At 35.9% G+C, this 17,647-nt stretch overlaps 1 protein-coding gene across 3 annotated transcripts in view; it reads right to left on the bottom strand.

The window, feature by feature from the left end:
* Window positions 1–386: 386 nt before the first annotated feature.
* Window positions 387–17,647, bottom strand: part of LOC150101655 (SPARC-related modular calcium-binding protein 1-like) — a 72,217-nt gene continuing 54,956 nt past the window's right edge. For all 3 annotated transcript variants that reach the window (XM_090400922.1, XM_090400923.1, XM_090400924.1), the window contains 4 exons: window positions 11,252–11,342; window positions 10,522–10,582; window positions 4,506–4,671; window positions 387–1,575 (listed from right to left, as the gene is read on the bottom strand). In XM_090400922.1, coding sequence (XP_090257048.1) covers window positions 1,484–1,575; window positions 4,506–4,671; window positions 10,522–10,582; window positions 11,252–11,342 — 410 coding nt within the window. In that variant the 3' untranslated portion in view covers window positions 387–1,483. The remainder of the gene's footprint in view (window positions 1,576–4,505; window positions 4,672–10,521; window positions 10,583–11,251; window positions 11,343–17,647) is intronic.

Below are 17,647 nucleotides of genomic sequence, written 5' to 3'. Positions count from 1 at the left end.
CTTCATTGAAATTATTTTTTATTTAATCACGTTTTAATGTTAACTAGTTATTTTTTCAAAATGGCCGGCGGGTCATGGCAAAGTGCTCCGCTGGTTACAGGTGGCCCGCGGGCCATGCGTTGAAGACCCCTGATGTAGTGAGAGTGGGGCCTTGATTTTTTTATCACTTATTCATTTATTTTATTTTATTTTATTATTTTTTTTGTCTTCATGCGAAAATCATTTTCCCTGTTATTATGTCTAACCTTTCCCTTGACTCTTAAATTCAACGGACTGAAAGGTTAATGCAGATGACCAAAATAAAATAAATACTTTATTTTGGTCACAATATCATTCATTTTGATGTATGCTATACATCAAAATGAATCAATCAAGAAACAATCACATCAGCTTTCACAATGCTCCATTTATAGGTATGGAAGTGTTTTAATTCGACCAAATACATACACAGAGGAAAATATTACAAAGATTATTTTTTTTCCTTTTCAGATATTTTTCTGTACATTTTCCAGTATGTAGGTGAATAAAGTGTATAATAACTTAAACATCGAAAAGATATAGATAATTCCAGACATTACAGGGCTAATAAAAGAGCAACACAAAACTCATTAAAATATCCAAATTCACAAAAAACATTCTCACAGCAGATGATATGAGTGCTTAGATATAATGGACTTGGTGAACGCGATCATTTACAGATATATAGTTAGATCCAACAAACGGATCAATATATCGTTTCGTCCTACTTCAGGATCTTTAAGATTTTAAAAACAAAACAACAATTTTTCTTGAAAAAATTACGTAAAAGTAATGATCTCGACAAATACCAAAAATGAACTAAAACAGAAACAGAAAGAGCTATTTACATAAGTAAACATCAATTAACCATATCACGATTGAGTTTTATGGTAAACGATAAGGAACTTGATATATATTTAAGATTATCGTTGGACCTTGCTTAAAGCTAGTTTAGAAATGCTGATAATAGAATCTGGGTGAAAACACTTCATTTTATATTTACTGTAGAATGTATATTTTTACACAAGTTGGATAGTTAACAGAATACCATAAACACACACACATCAGTCGTCTCAAAAATACGACTAATTCATCATTTGAAAACGTTTTGGAACTATTAAGTAAAAACCTGAACATTCAAGGCATTTGAATTGCATATTGACGGTGGGAATTGCCGATGCTTATAAGAAAAAAAAAACGCTATCCATGCACAATAGACTAGCATAGTTGAATGTAAAAAAAAAAAAGAGGCGTTGCTGATGGTCTCTTCAGCTATATGGCACACACACACACGTTTGTTAAAACATGGAAGGAAAGAGCATCGGCTCCGCTGACTTATAGCCAGATTGAAGAGCAGGTGAAGACAGCCATATGGTGACAAAGTCCATCATTTATGGGAAGAAGATGTCACTTGATGTTCCTAACGGAACGAGAATCAAATGTGATCCTCGCCTTCTTTGTAAAGTCAATCATCATCATCATCACTTTTTAATATGGTCTTGAAGGGATTGGGGCCTCTTCTTTTATGATTAAGCAGATGATTAGTTCTTCTCGACTCTAGAAGAAAGGGTAAACAAATAGAATATAAGAATAATATAAGAATATAAAAATATAAGAATATAAAAATGATTTAAATATTACGTTAAAAGAACAATGCTTTACAGTAGTCTATTTCGTTTTTTTTTTTAATCTATCATAGAAGCCTAAATTTACTCGTAAATTTTAGATCAAATCAGTTGATATAAATAAAGGAAATATTATTTTAGGTGGGGATTTCATAATAAATAAAAGTTGTGGCAGAGAAGTGGGTATAAAAACAGCGTTAGTGGATTATAGTAAGTAGTCAAGGATCCCTCCTTGAAATTTGAAGATATAATGTGTAATGGTCTTATCGTCAGATTATATATATTATGTAGATTAATATTTTGCTGACATAAAGTTCATAATTCTGGTGTAAAAACAGAATCCAGTTTTCAAGGTTTTATTATGGAAGCGTGATCGGCGAATGATAAAAGTACTTTACTTACTTAATCCTCCCTCTTCTACCTTTTATGGTGTCGAGGTTATTCTTAGACTTTACAAACGCAACCGTATCGAGGATACGGTGGTCAGACCTCTGCCTCTGGGTATGTTCTATGTCTGTAGATGTGTGTGTTCAAGGGACCGGTTTTGTCTGTTCTGGAGGACGAAAAACTCGACTTTCCGGGTTCGCCCGGACAGGGTGAAAAAACCTAACCCCCCTACTTCCGTAGGAAGTAAGGGGTGGGGGGTTAAGTATGACCGAGTAACTCACCTTTAGTCGAAAGAGACATTTATCTGGTCTCTTTCGACTAAATTTTCCTCAAATCTGGTCGGGTATCGAACCCAGGTCTTTCCGAACAAAGGGCTTCGACTATACCCATTGAGCTACGGAGGCTTGAATGTTAAAAGTAATAAAGATAAATTGTGATATTTTAATGGATTTAATAATGAAATAAATTTGAATGCAACAAAATATTCGCTCAAGGATTCAGATCAAATCAAATAAAAAATAAATCCACTAATGCCTTTTATTCCCTAAAGCGATTAGGCAAAGTTTTAGCCCTATCTCATTTTTGGAGACTGGGGAGTGAGACAGTCAGCCTCCACCCTTAGTGAATCACATATAGCCAGTTCAAGATTATCAGTACATTTAAAACGGCATGGGTGAAGACAGTATGGCTTACAATTGCCACCATTCCTAAACCTAAGGCAGTATATTATTTTCTGGAATAGCGCGAGTTCTACGGTCGATTTTCAAAGCGGTGTTTTGATATTTGTGGTATTTATAAGAGATATGAATTAAACTAGATATATTAAACATATATTTTAGGCTTAATATATTGAGACAATTTCAACTTGGGAATGTAATCCGATTTTTTAAGAGTTACTTGTAGTAAACTACTATGTATACGAACATTAAGTATCTTCTGGCTAGTTAAAAATGAACTGCATATTGATGAAAAGCAATGCTGGTAATTTAACTACGACTTAAAAAAAAATTATTTAGGCACGAAAAACCCGAGTTTGGTTTTCTCCTGTTTTCTTATGAAAACAGGAGATAACAGTGTATAAAATAAAACATTAAAAGCTACAAGCAGGGAACAATCCTGTTTCCTGGTTGACGCTCAGATGAAGCTCCGCACTTTACACGCAAGAGTTCGAAACCGATTCCGACGGAATAAGGTAATTAATTCTTATTCACGTAGTGTCCTACGTCTGCATATTGTGTGTATTCTCTTGACCCACTTGCCTGTTTTGAGGGACGAAAAATCTGAGTTTCGGGGAGAAAAATATGAGCCCGGCTAACTTACCATTTGATTGAAAATACCTGAAAAAGGTGTTTCACGTCATAAAATTAAAATTAAAATTTACACAGCAGTGCAACAAAAAACAAGGCCTGATATAAAAAGTCTGGACCTTTCCCGTGGATGATAACGCCACCAATCATGAAGCGTTTACGTGTGCGTATTCGATTGTTAATTTTTTTTTCTGATGTTTAATATTATGATCATTATCTGCTTGTAGCTTATTATTATTATTATTTACTCACTATTACACAAACTGACCATTGAATTAAAAATCTTTATGCAGATATACGTAAACGTCACTTACGCTGCGTATATGCAAAATATTTAGTTACGCGCGTCACCACACTGGGCAACTATTTAAGAATGTTGCTGCTGGTGGTCAGTACTTGTCAGAAGTGTTGATTGATCATAATGGGAAAAACAAAGGATCTTTTGGAGTTCGATAAAGCGCTTATTGGGGCTGCCCGTCTGACTAGAGACACGATTTTGAAAACAGTAGAGCTGAGCAGTTTCTCAAAAGGTAAGAATATCCTGGGTGTTTAATCAGTAGAATAATAACCCTAATGCTTGTCTAAGAGGCGTAACTGTGGTCCTAAGACAGTCTGTCAGGAACAAGATCGCCGTCGACTGAGATGGCTTGTACGGACAAACAGGACTTCCTTCAGCGATTGACCGAAACATTTAATCAAGGCTGTACCTGATCCATATCTCACCCAACTATGCGAAGAGAATTGAACAGGATATCAGTATTGCCAGCGCACTGATTTCTGAACAGTTTCTAATTCACTGGCCATTATGTGCATCTTCTGACGATGTAAACAGAAATCAGTTCTACGAAACTATTTGAAAATCTAAATAAACTTTTTTATTATTAAGTTACATGTGATCAATGTATTGGAATTATATTTCATTTTGTCTTCATACCACAGAAGCGCCTTCGAAACAACTGCGTTTTGAAACGTAAATCAAAATGAAACCTTTTTACAATCAGCCCAAAAAATCCTGTAATTTAATTACTTATTAAAGAGTAGAGAATATAAACTAAGCTGATTAGGATGAGATGTTAGCTTTCAGTGAAATGTCTAAGAAATTACCAACCATAATGCAAATTAGATGGCATGGATTTAAAAAAAAATTACTTTGTAGTTATTCACTCACCTGTACAAGATAACCATTCGTCCATTGTGATTTTCTGATTATTGTTTTCATCGCAGTACCTGGGTAAATTCCTCCAACACTTCCGTAACCTCTTTCTGTGTTTGTTTCCTTGGTGAAATAGCCTCCATTCACGTCGGAATCCTTTCCACTCTCTTTTATCTAATGCCTAAAGAAGTGAAAAGTGAAATTAGTTCATTCGTCTTGCTAGTAAAATGAATCAGATAAGCAGAGTATAGCGTGTGCCTTTTTTTTTTTTTTTTAAAGTACTACTGGTGAGTATTGTTCAGCAATTCTACATCCCACAATGGAAATCCGTTTTGGGATGTAGTATTATTATTGATGATAGCTGATGAACTGCAGCCAAGGAGAATTGAAGTTGTATCGCAGGATAGTGAGAGGAGCTCATTTGAGGCTATTTGGTGTGAGATTGAGACGGGCAGAATAAAATATACAGTTGGGTGCTGCTATACACCAGGTGATTGAATAGATGGTGGAGATAGTATGCATAAACAAATTGATGAAATTAGTGGGAGGAGGGTAATTATTATGGGGATTTCAACTATGGTAACATTGATTGGAAGGAGGAGAGGACACATGTGAGGAAGGAAATGGATTTTATTCAATTATTAAGAGATAACTCTCTGAGACAGCATGTAATTGAAAATACTAGGGGTGTGAGAATGCTTGAACTGGTAATAGCATCTCAGAATTTGACTGTAATGAATATGACCATATTGCCACCTATTGGTGAGAGTGATCATAAGGTCTTGGAATTACCGTGCTGGCAAGTATGACAAGCTTAGGATATTGCTTGGATCAATGCCATGGCATGTACAACTGCAAAGGCTGGACGTCGATAGAGCATGGGAAGTGGTCAAGGAGCATTTACAGGAGGTTATGGCTGATTGTATACCTAGGGTCCGAATAGTAAAACACGTAGGGGTTAAATGGATGAATAACACCATTAAGCTTGAACTGCAAAAAAAAAGAAACAACTGTGGAGGGAATTTAAAGAAAGGGGTGACCTGCAGGCACCACGAACGGTATAAAGTGCAGGCCAGAAGGGTAATGAGTGTGGTAAAAAAAGCAAAAGCGGATTATGAAAGGAAACTAGCTATGCAAGCAAAAGAGAATTCCAAACAGTTCTTTTAATATGCTGCAAGCAAGAAAAAACTGTACACGGCAAAATGATTTTAAGGAATGACGATGGTAAGGAGGTCACTAAATCAGTCGATATAGTGGAGTTACCGAGCGCGCACTTTGCAAAAGTATATCATCCAGGTGGTGACATTGAAAAAATGAAGGAACCATTAGTTTATACGGGAATTGTGATGAATAAAGTGGAGATGAATAGTCTATTACAGAATTTTAATCTAAATACATCTGTGGGATTGGATGGTATACCGGCACGGGTCTTGCGTGAAGCGGCTAAAGAATTATCAGTGCCCTTGACCATGTTGTTTAATCTGAGTCTCGGGTCTGGTTTAGTCCCGAAGGTGTGGAAGGAGGGGAAAATAGTTTGACTGCATAAAGGAGGATCCAAGACTACGGTTGCAAATTACCGACCGATCAGCATATCAGGAGTCATTGTCAAGGTCTTGGAGAAAGTAGTCAAGGGAAAAATACAGGAATGGATTGATGAAAATGAGATACTGTACAGGGGACAACATGGCTTTGTGAAGGGTAGATCATGCCTCAGTAACTTGCTCAAGTTTTATAACACAGTGACGGCTGAACTGGATAAGGGAAATCGGTTTACAGTGATACTGCTGGACCTGGCAAAGGCGTTTGGCAGGATACCACATGAAATTCTAATCCGTAAACTACAACATATGGGAATGGATATAGGGTTGGTGAGATGGATAGGTGGGTGGTTGATGGAGAGATATCAAAGAATAGTTTATTCAGGAGTAGAGTCCAAAAGACGGCCTGTGACTAGTGCCACAGGGTTCTGTTCTTGGACCACTGCTGTTTAATCTGTCATTAACGATATAGGGAAGGATATAAGTGGAACAGTTCATTTGTTCGTTCGCTGATGATGCAAAGTTGGGTAGGGCAATAGTGAATGCAGAAGATGTCAAAGTCTTGCAGGATGACTTAGATAGATTGGAGTTCTGGGCTAAGGAGAATGGATGTCAATTTAATGTGACAAAATGTAAGATTATGCATTTGGGGGTGAAAAGATTAGCAGCAGTATACCACATTGGTGGAACTGTACTCCAAGAGATTGATGAGGCCAGGGACTTGGGAGTGTTGATGGATAGGGAGATGAAGTTTAGGGGGCACATTGCAAAAGTAGCTAAATCAGCTCATCAACTCACTTGGTTGTTGAAAAATATCTTGACGAGCAGAGACAAGCAAGTTATTGTACTTCTGTACCGAGCCTTGATAAGACCTCATCTCGACTACTGCGCCCAGATTTGGTCACCTCGGTTCCTTCTCGATGGGGAGGAGGTGGAGAGGATCCAGAGGTGAGTGACTAAGATGATAGCAGGTCTATGGAATGAACCATATGATATCAGGTTCAAGATTTGTGGGTTGCAGAAACTAGTTGATAGGCGGAAAAGGGGAGATATGATTGAGACATTCAAATTGCTAAAGGGATTCTATAGGATTAATTCAGAGGATATTTTTGAGATCAAGGCTGGTGGTGGGAGAACTAGGGGACACCTATGGAAGCTGGGCAAGAGTGTGGTTAGCAGGGGTGTTAGAGCTGGGTTCTTTACTTTTAGAGTGGTAAATGAGTGGAATAAGCTGCCAGAGTCTGCTGTGGGTGCTATGACGGTAAGTTAGTTCAAGGCAAGGTATGGTAGATACTGTGAGAATGTCGAATAGTTATGTGGACATGATGTTTAGGGCCTCCCTCGATGAGTCTAAGGACTCCCTGGAGTCGCCCGAAATAATAATAATAATAATATAGTAAGTAATATGTAATCACTTCGAATTTCAATATTCATATCTGCATTGTTAACCCTTCTGTCATGTACGCTTGTCCTAGTGTTCTGTCTTGCATATAATCTTGAAGATGATCAAACAGAAGCAGATTCAATATCATTAGCGTTTCCAAATTTGACAATCGTATACTGAAAGTTTTTTTCCACTCAAACGGGAACTATTTGTTCCAAGTATTTTGTCGGCTTTTCAACCTTTCACGAGCGGAGATGCCATCAAATAAGAGTGTGATGTGCCCAAGTACCTCTACACTTCAAAATACATACAAAGCTTTGAATTTTCGTGAAAGTGTTACACATTCTATTGCATGCATACGAACAAAACAATCGTTGTGGATATGCTATTAAATGCATTGTGTGCACATACGGATAAAGTATGTGTCAGATATAGGTAGTTTCTGTCAATATTGTTACTATCTTATAATAGCAAAAAAGAATCTTGAGAATAAAAAGAAAGAGAATTAAGAATAAGGAACTTTGTAAAAATATTATTAAAATGCTTACAATGGATATGGTACATCATCTACTCGTTTATGAATGGACAAATCAATGGTTTATTGATTTGTCGCAATAATTATTGTATTCGATGCGACATAACTACTTGAAATTCAGGGAGTTCAGCGTTATTAATGTGATTATAATTATATACGTATTTTTTAATGAAGGTTATGATACTGTTTAAGTTCTAATGGCTTATCCCATAGTCAAGATTTTGTTCAGTTGTTTGCATCGTTGATCAAGCAGTTGATATTCGAACCCACCAACCAACAGTTGGTGGGTTCGAATCCCGCGTTGATCAGAGATGTTTGTGATTGTCTTCAGGTGGGAGATGAGTTTGATCGCCACCGTTTGCAACTACCGTTCCGCTTATTTGGGGACCTTAAAAGTGGCTTGACCTATTTCCATGTTTGTTCTGTAGAGCAGAGATTCCGGATTAGTTAACCCTTAGCCCACCCAGTACTAATGTGCAATAGGTTTATAAACTTTCCTAGGCGGAATTTATAAAAAAATAAAACTCAAAGGCAGACTGGAAGTAACGCGGACAAAATTGACAAAAACGTCTTTTTTGGCATTGAAAAGGATAAGTGATTTATATCAGTTTCTGAACTGTATATTGAAGCAGGGATTTATGTGTATTTTTTAGATTACACATAGGACTTATATATGTTTTTCCCCCCACAAAATTACAGTTAGTATTTTCATATGCAACAAGAATTAGGCTTCTGTCAGGCTATCGCTGATGATCGATGCATCAAGTGTTCGTATGCTCAAGATGGAAAATCTCACCCGCAAATATTGTTTGACAAATTTTGGATAAACACTTCCAAAACAAACATGTGATTTAATAGAAAACGGTCAATTTCTTGGGGCACCTCATAATGTTGACTTAAGGCCGATGAGTTTTTCTATTTTAGTGCCTGAAAAGTGACACCAGAGGAGTTAAATGAAATGGAGACGCAGCTACATTGGGTCCACAATGGACTTGTTCACTTATTCACTTATCCCTCAAACTGTCATTGAAAGTATTTGTTAGGCTCTATCTTAAATGTTTTAATAAATATTTGTGTTTGAAACAGGGGCGGCTCGTGCGTAGGCACTGCCGAACTGCAGCATCCCCAATTTTTCTCGATATATAAATGTATTTTATTAATTTATTTATATTTGCTTGTAATATTTAATTTTATCATCAATAATCCTATACAATTGTCTTATCTTGTATAAAAAATAATAAAAATCCATCTTGAAGCACTTAGGAGGGCGAAGGACGCTAGCAGCACTGTGTTTACCACAGTGTCATATTGCTACGCGAGCAAGCATATGCACGTCATAGTGAGATGCAAGCTATTAGCGTAATGCAGCACTGTCCGTCGCGCAGTTCCACTGTTGTTTATATGCAGTTTGCGCCAGTAGTAGAGTGTTCGTAGTGCTTATCGTGTTTACTCCGTCCCTTTAAATATTTGGACATTACAATTAAAGACATAGCATTTGTTATAGTTTTTATTTTAGAACATTATTGGGATTATGATAATGGATTTTATTTTTAAGTAATTTTTAATTATACTAAACTGTATAATTTTATCGATAATAAACAATATTTTTTCATATTTAATTTTTTTTTTAATTTTTACCACAATTTTGATATTTTATCCAAAACACGTATACACTGTACTTACAGTGTGTATGTATATTTCGAAAGTTGCAGCACCCCCACGATTTCAAGCCACGAGTCGTCACCGGTTTGAACTACTAACATTGTTTTCTGGAAAACTGTATAATATTTAATGTCTTAGTATCTGAATCTCATAAGTTAAAGTTAAATTTGCCATATTTATGACCAGTATAATTAATGCCAAACCTTAACACGCACGCACACACACACACAAAATTTTTTCTCGTAAAACAGACAAACTATCCAATGAACATACTAAATTCACGTTCATAATACTGTCATCTCATGACCTTAGTTATCTTTGTTAATTTTAATCTAAAAACAACAGGGTTAATCTTGTTTACATTGCATGCCACATATCCTAGAAAATTCCCATTATAGTGGGTTGAAGCGAAGGAATCTCAGCCAATCGCATGTTAGGAGTTAAAATAAAGCTGATTTGCCCAATTTTCGTATTTGGAAGTGATCTGCGCATTGACTGATATATAGAAGACAGCTACTTTTAAATACAAACTATTTTGTATTATGGCATTTCTTATTGAACACTATAATTTACTGTCAAATATGATGGGATTGTGTCCGGAATAATTCTCGTATAAATAGGACTTAATTTGTGTTTTTTTGTGTAATTATAACATATTTTACACGTATACTAAGATCATCTTTTGGCCTTAATTAGTATTCTGAATATACAATTTCAGTGACAGTTTTTTATATACGAAAGATTTCCACTATTTATATTGGACTGCATTCTTATGATTAAACAAAAATGGTAAAATTTGGATAAAATTCAATCACGCTACATATTAATTTGATCGTTTTTAAATCCTTGACACTTAAGACACGATTGTCTAGAATTCAATGCAAAGTATATTTCGATAATCTTTTTTCTTACCTGATTATTATTTGAATCCATCAAAGCAAACTTCCACCTTGCCGCTTGTTCTCGAGTAGAACTGCCAGAACATTAAAAAAAAAAAAAAAAAAAAAAAAAAACAGAATTAATTACCACACATCGGGAATCATACCAATATATTTAGATACATGCACAGTTTGGAATTATTCGCATGATTTGAATCATATTATTTTTGTATAATTGCTCATTTTTAATTTTTTACAACTGGTATGAGTGATGTGTTTGGCAAAGTAATATAGAGGTCTACGGGATTTACGTAATTTAAAACGCAAAAATAATTTCTAGCAATAACCTCGAAACCAAATATGTAGTGAAAAGAGTCACTACACTGCAGAGTCATAAACTAATTTTTCAAATGGCTTAGGGATAGTATAATTTATAATTTAAGTTTTAAATTAAGACCAAAATAGTTTGAAAATATAAAAATATTAATACCTAATTGTTCCTAATTGCTCACACCCTGGAAAATTAATAAAATATAAATAACTAAAGCACGAAGAACGTTGTTTAGCTAGAAAAATAGTTGAATGTTTTTTTTTTGAATATATAAATTAATACGATGAACTGTAGTTGTTACTATTGAATTTAAATATATTAGAAAAAGCCAGTCTGGAACTTGATGGAAGCCTTTGATACATAAAATTATAACAACTTAAGCTAATCTATAGAATCATGTAAGAAAACTTCTAACGGAATTGAAAATGTTTACCCAAACGTTGTATTTCTGCTTTCTCTCATCTGTTCAATGAAAGAATTTGTCAGTTCGCCTAAAAACTCGCTTTTCTTTTGGAGCGAACATCCTGAAAGAAGAGAAATGTTATATTTAGACTTTACAAACTGATATAAATAATATTAATTGAGATCTTGGTTATATTTAATGCAAAATAGTATCTTGACAATACTGTAAAAGCATTTCAGTGAACCATACTTTATTTATTTATTTTGAAAAAAGTGTTTTTGTTTATATATAATATACACATCCGTTAATATATCCTTGAAATAATTTCCAATCCTTTGAAATTATTTCAAGGATTGGAAATTATTCCATTTGGAGGATTAAATGGATACTAAGGAATTAATAAATGTTATTAAAAGTAGAAAAAAAAAGGTGACACTAAGAAGGAAGGATATGTCCAATGATATTACCACGTTGCATAACAGCCAAAGCACGATTCTAAATTCAGAATTTTTTTTTTTTCTTTTCAATCAGGTTCACAACGATCTTAAATCTAAATCATTAGATAACCTATTAACATATCTTAAACAGCATTAAAATGTTTTAGAAAACTGCTCCGTACAAGCAGAATTGGGTTATTGAAATGGTAGTGTTGGTAACGGGTAGACCAAAGGTAGAGTAAAAAAATACAACGTGCTACCCAAAAGTTTTGGGGAATTTGACTATAAAAAATTACCCTAACTTCTAGTTTCCGCTGTCTCCTTCGATATAATTCCGTCGAGCATGTATACACGATCCCAGTGATTTTTCCATGATTCCAAGCATGCTTGGAAGTCTTAAGTGTGACTGTATTGAGCACCTCCTGCGATTCTGACTGGATCTTCTCAATCGTGTCAAAACGATGTCCTTTCAGCCAGAATTTCATCTTAGAGAACAGCAAAAAGTACTGGGTGAGGGGGGAAGGACGTTGTCAGGCGAATGTGTGGGTGAGGGCATTGTCATGGTGGAGAACCCAATCTTTGTTCTTCCACTTTTCTGGACATTCGCGCCAAATGCTCTCTTTCAGATGCTTCGAAACCTCGCGGTAAAACTTGCCGTTTTGACAGTTTGGCCGTTTAAGAGTGGACAGTTCATCACCATCAAATTCCTGACATGTACCCTCAATGGGTGAACAGGACATGATAGCACTACATGAAAAATTTACATCATTGCTAACTTCCTATCAACAATTTTCTTCCAGATCAATCTGTTACCTGTCAAGACTCCAACATTGTCAGATCTTATATTTCTGTCTCCTAAAGCACATTTTTTTGTATCAATCCACTTATATCTTGGTCTTCCTCAGGGTCTCTTTCCTGCCAACCTGGCAGAGAACACTTGTTCTGCTAATCTTTCCTCTTCCATTCTGTTTAAGTGACCATACTACCTGAGATTAACTCTGCTAACACAGTTTGGAGAAGAAAATCGCCCACTAAAACACGATGTCACAAAGATGCGCTTAACCAAAAAAAAAAAAAAAAAAAAACCTCGCAGGGATGCCCTCTTGTCCATTCCCCATCCTCCATATTCTTCCCATCCAGCAAACCGATCCCATTCCACTGAACTCAGTATAATCCTCAGTTGGTCATAATTTCCTGCTTTTTAGTTCAGCATGTAAACTTTCCTGAATGGAACTTTCATAAAGTTAGTCACTTCCCAAGCGACTACCGCATGATCACTGTCACCAATTGGAGGTAGAATAGTTACGTCTTTAACTGAACCCCTCCCCTCTGACACTGTAATCAAATGTAACACTCTTTGACCATAAGTTCCTTCTGTCACATGCTGTTTGAGGAAGTTGTCTCTCAACAGCTCAATAAATTTAGTTTCATTCCTCTCATGCAACCAAATAAATGTTCGGATAATTAAAGTCCCCATTATGATTACTCTTTTCGGATTCCTCGTCTTTATTTGATGCATTTCTTCATCACTAGCAACCGATCCACCAGGTCGGTAATAAAACCTCACTATGATGAAGAGCCAAACGGCTATTTTTTTCTGGCGAGATTGATCATTTAAGGGGATAACATTATGAGAAAATATCAGGAACAGTGAGGGATCTTGCTCCACCTTTGCAACGAGTTGCCGTGGTGTGGCACTACCAAGTGGTCTCTTACGCTTGGATACGCTGACAGTTCGTCGGCATGAAACGTTCAGATCGTAGTTTTCGATCTTAATTTCGCTTACTGGCTGAAAAACAATAAGGGATTTTTATCCCCTTAACCAAAACCTCACTATGTAATTGATCTTGTTCGATTCCACCTCACGCCAGATGGCTTCAGACTCACTAGTACATAAAAAACTGTTACCAGTATTACAGTCACAGGTCTGTACACCAACTGGATTCAAGTCATCTGATATCGTTAGAAGCACATCGTCCACTCTTCTCTTTTCCTGTTTATCCTTCCTAAAAGTACTGTACACTTTACACTCGATACATTTCGTATGTCTGATTCTGATAGCCAGGTCTCACTAATGCCTACAATCTGAGGTCCCAACATAATTACCACGGGAACTCTGCATGTTCTTTTGTATACTCTTGTCTGCATTCTTTGACACAATTGGACAGTTTGCAGATTTCTGTTCTTCTCTAGTGTCTTATATATGCAGACATATTTGTGCAAATTTGATGGGTCCGAACCGGACCAAAACACACATATCTACGGACAATTTTACGTCCGTAGATATGTGTTCACTGGAGTGGTTTTGAGGAATGAAAAGTCAATTTCCGGGAGCAAAACCTTCCTTCCCTTATAAGATCGGATAAGGTCTTTTACCTTTAGTTGAAAAAACGCTGATAAATGTAGTCGGCATCCTAGACGGGATTCGAACCCAGGTCTTTCCAAAGATCAACAGGTTTCTTCTATACCGACTGAACTATGGAGGCTGCAAACCATAAATCACTTAGATGCCATTTATAGATGAAGAAACACCAAATTACGTAGCCTTTTTCAACCACCGTTACTGACTTTTGGAAATCGATAAATAGAGGTGTTTTCCCCTCACTAATGACTGCCAGTAATGGGGACACATCGACGAAGAAAGAATAACCTGTAACGAGCTTCTTTTTAGCTGGTCTAGTGTTATGAATATTACACTATTACGTGGATGTGATCTGATAGAGATCTGATCCATTCATTATAGAGATCAGTCTATTTAATGTAATCAGCTCAATGACATCAATACTTCATTACTGACGCGGGTACATAGCATCATTGCATGTTAGTGTATAACGTTCTTAAGAGGACTAATGGAAAATATTCAGAAGGACCAAATTTCTCACTTTTCAATTCGAGCCTGAAAGATGTACAGTCATCTACTGATAACTGTACTCAAAATAAATTAATGTTCCATTAAACATTATCACACGTATTGCTTGATCAACCAGAAGATTATTATTATTACATCACATTCCCATTGAATCCCGGGGTTTCTCACAGGAAGGCACTATAACACCACACAACCCTGCCCTGCTTAATCCACCATGTACATACTATATGCCATCCGCAGCTAACTAACTAATAATACACTATATAATCCACCATGTATACACTATGGCGTCTACTAATCACTAATAATATTTTTGTTAAGTTTTAAAAGAGGTAAACCGTGAGTAGACATATCGGTACACAATAAATAATGGAAAAAACTCACGTTGAAAGATTATTTATTAGTATAATTTTCGCCTGTGTGTCACAGGCATCTTCAGTACATTAAGCTCAAAATTAAACACTAACTGACAATTCCAAAAAGCGCCACCTAAGTAGCTGGTGTAAGATAACTAAAATGGTCAATAACTTTCCTAAAAAAAAAATAAAAAAATAAATAAAAAAAAATTAATACAATAAAAAGTTAGGAAAGATTAACTGATTTGTAAAGTACTATCTCCCATAAAGGGGATAGACGTAAGCCGTTGGATCTGTTTAAGTTAGGAGAATGAAGTAGAGTTTCACATGTTTCTTTATAAAGGCGTTCCATGAGAAACTGAATTTTGTGAAGAACTCTTGTCTTTCTCCAATGAACTCTGTGTCTAGTGAAGATGGCATGTTCAGAAAGTCCAGACTTTTCAGGTTTAAAGTATTCAATATAAGATTGGTGTTCTTCTAGCCGAATAGAGGCAGATATTCCCGTTTGTCCGAAATAAGATAATCCACAAGAGCACGGAATCTGGTAGACGCCTGGATGAATTAAGATGTGGAAGCTTGTCCTTAGGAGAAGTGAGAAAGGTGAAGATTTTTCTAAACGGTCGAAAGGCAACAAAAATATTCAGTGGTTTTAAAACTTTTGCTATACGTTCACTGATGCCTTCACTGATGCCTTGTACATAAGGGATAGTATGATGTTCACTGATGCCTTGTACATAAGGGATAGTAATGCGCGTTATTTCCTCTGTGTTTGAAGAGGAAGACATATTAAAACTACTCAAAGTTCTTTTAATGAAGCATTTCTTATAACCATTAGATAGAAAGGAAGAAGTTATGTATTGTAGTTCTTTCTGTAAAAGATCGTCTGTAGAACAAAAGGAGTGGGCCCGATAAACCAGTGTTTTAATAGTTCCTGCCTTTTGACTGGGATGGTGATGAGATTCCGCATGGATATAATGGCCTGTATGAGTCTTCTTTCTATAAACTGAGAAATGTAGGTTACCATCTGGTTGGCGAAGAATTAGAAGATCTAAAAAGGCTAACTGCTTATTTGATTCTACTTCTAGGGTATACTTGATCCTAGGATGAAATGCGTTTAACTTAGTGAGAAATTGTTGAAGTTCATCAGAAGAGCCATTCCATACAGCAAAAATGTCATCGACATATCTGAACCAATGCGTAGGTCTGGGAGAAATGTTGTCAAAGATACGTTGTTCAAAATGTTCCATAAAGAAATTGGAGATAGCAGGAGAAAGAGGATTACCCATTGCTGTTCCTTCAATTTGTTGATACAACTTATTTTTAAAGGAAAAATAACCAGAATTTATTACAAAATCAAATACGTTTACAATGTCCGAAGGAAATTCCTGTTGTAGTAATTCAATACTTTCCGAAAGAGGCACTTTGTAAATGTGCCTCTTTCGGAAAAAACTTATAGGCCTCTTACATCGGATCCTACCCGGAGTCAATTGAAGAGACTTAATTCTCTTATAGATAATGTATCTACATGGAATGAAGATCAAAAGAAAAAACTTAAAACCTTCTTCGGTCGTCCATCTAGATTGTATGGTCTTCCGAAAGTTCATAAACCAGGCATTCCGTTGAGACCAGTCGTAGATTGTATAGGTTTCCCCATTTACAAAATCTCAAAATTTTTATCTAATTTACTCTCCTCTTCAACTAGAAGAACTGATACTTATATAAAAAATACTTTGGATTTCAAAAATAAAATTTCAGATCTTCATTTGGACGTTTCTGATATCATGATCGGTTTAGATGTTGTTTCTTTATTTACAAATGTGCCTCTTTCGGAACGTATTGAATTACTACAACAGGAATTTCCTTCGGACATTGTAAACGTATTTGATTTTGTAATAAATTCTGGTTATTTTTCCTTTAAAAATAAGTTGTATCAACAAATTGAAGGAACAGCAATGGGTAATCCTCTTTCTCCTGCTATCTCCAATTTCTTTATGGAACATTTTGAACAACGTATCTTTGACAATATTTCTCCCAGACCTACGCATTGGTTCAGATATGTCGATGACATTTTTGCTGTATGGAATGGCTCTTCTGATGAACTTCAACAATTTCTCACTAAGTTAAACGCATTTCATCCTAGGATCAAGTATACCCTAGAAGTAGAATCAAATAAGCAGTTAGCCTTTTTAGATCTTCTAATTCTTCGCCAACCAGATGGTAACCTACATTTCTCAGTTTATAGAAAGAAGACTCATGCAGGCCATTATATCCATGCGGAATCTCATCACCATCCCAGTCAAAAGGCAGGAACTATTAAAACACTGGTTCATCGGGCCCACTACTTTTGTTCTACAGACGATCTTTTACAGAAAGAACTACAATACATAACTTCTTCCTTTCTATCTAATGGTTATAAGAAATGCTTCATTAAAAGAACTTTGAGTAGTTTTAATATGTCTTCCTCTTCAAACACAGAGGAAATAACGCGCATTACTAACCCTTATGTACAAGACATCAGTGAACGTATAGCAAAAGTTTTAAAACCACTGAAGATTTTTGTTGCCTTTCGACCGTTTAGAAAAATCTCCACCTTTCTCACTTCTCCTAAGGACAAGCTTCCACATCTTAATCATCCAGGCGTCTACCAGATTCCGTGCTCTTGTGGATTATCTTATTTCGGACAAACGGGAAGATCTGCCTCTATTCGGCTAGAAGAACACCAATCTTATATTGAATACTTTAAACCTGAAAAGTCTGGACTTTC

This window comes from Typopeltis vanoorti, chromosome 11 (genome assembly GCF_054136105.1).
Source record: "Typopeltis vanoorti isolate ZY-2024b chromosome 11, IOZ_Tvanoo_1.0, whole genome shotgun sequence".
In the NCBI taxonomy this organism is placed as follows: domain Eukaryota; kingdom Metazoa; phylum Arthropoda; class Arachnida; order Uropygi; family Thelyphonidae; genus Typopeltis; species Typopeltis vanoorti.
Note: the sequence above shows the minus strand (reverse complement) of the source record. Positions and strands in the feature narration are given on the sequence as shown.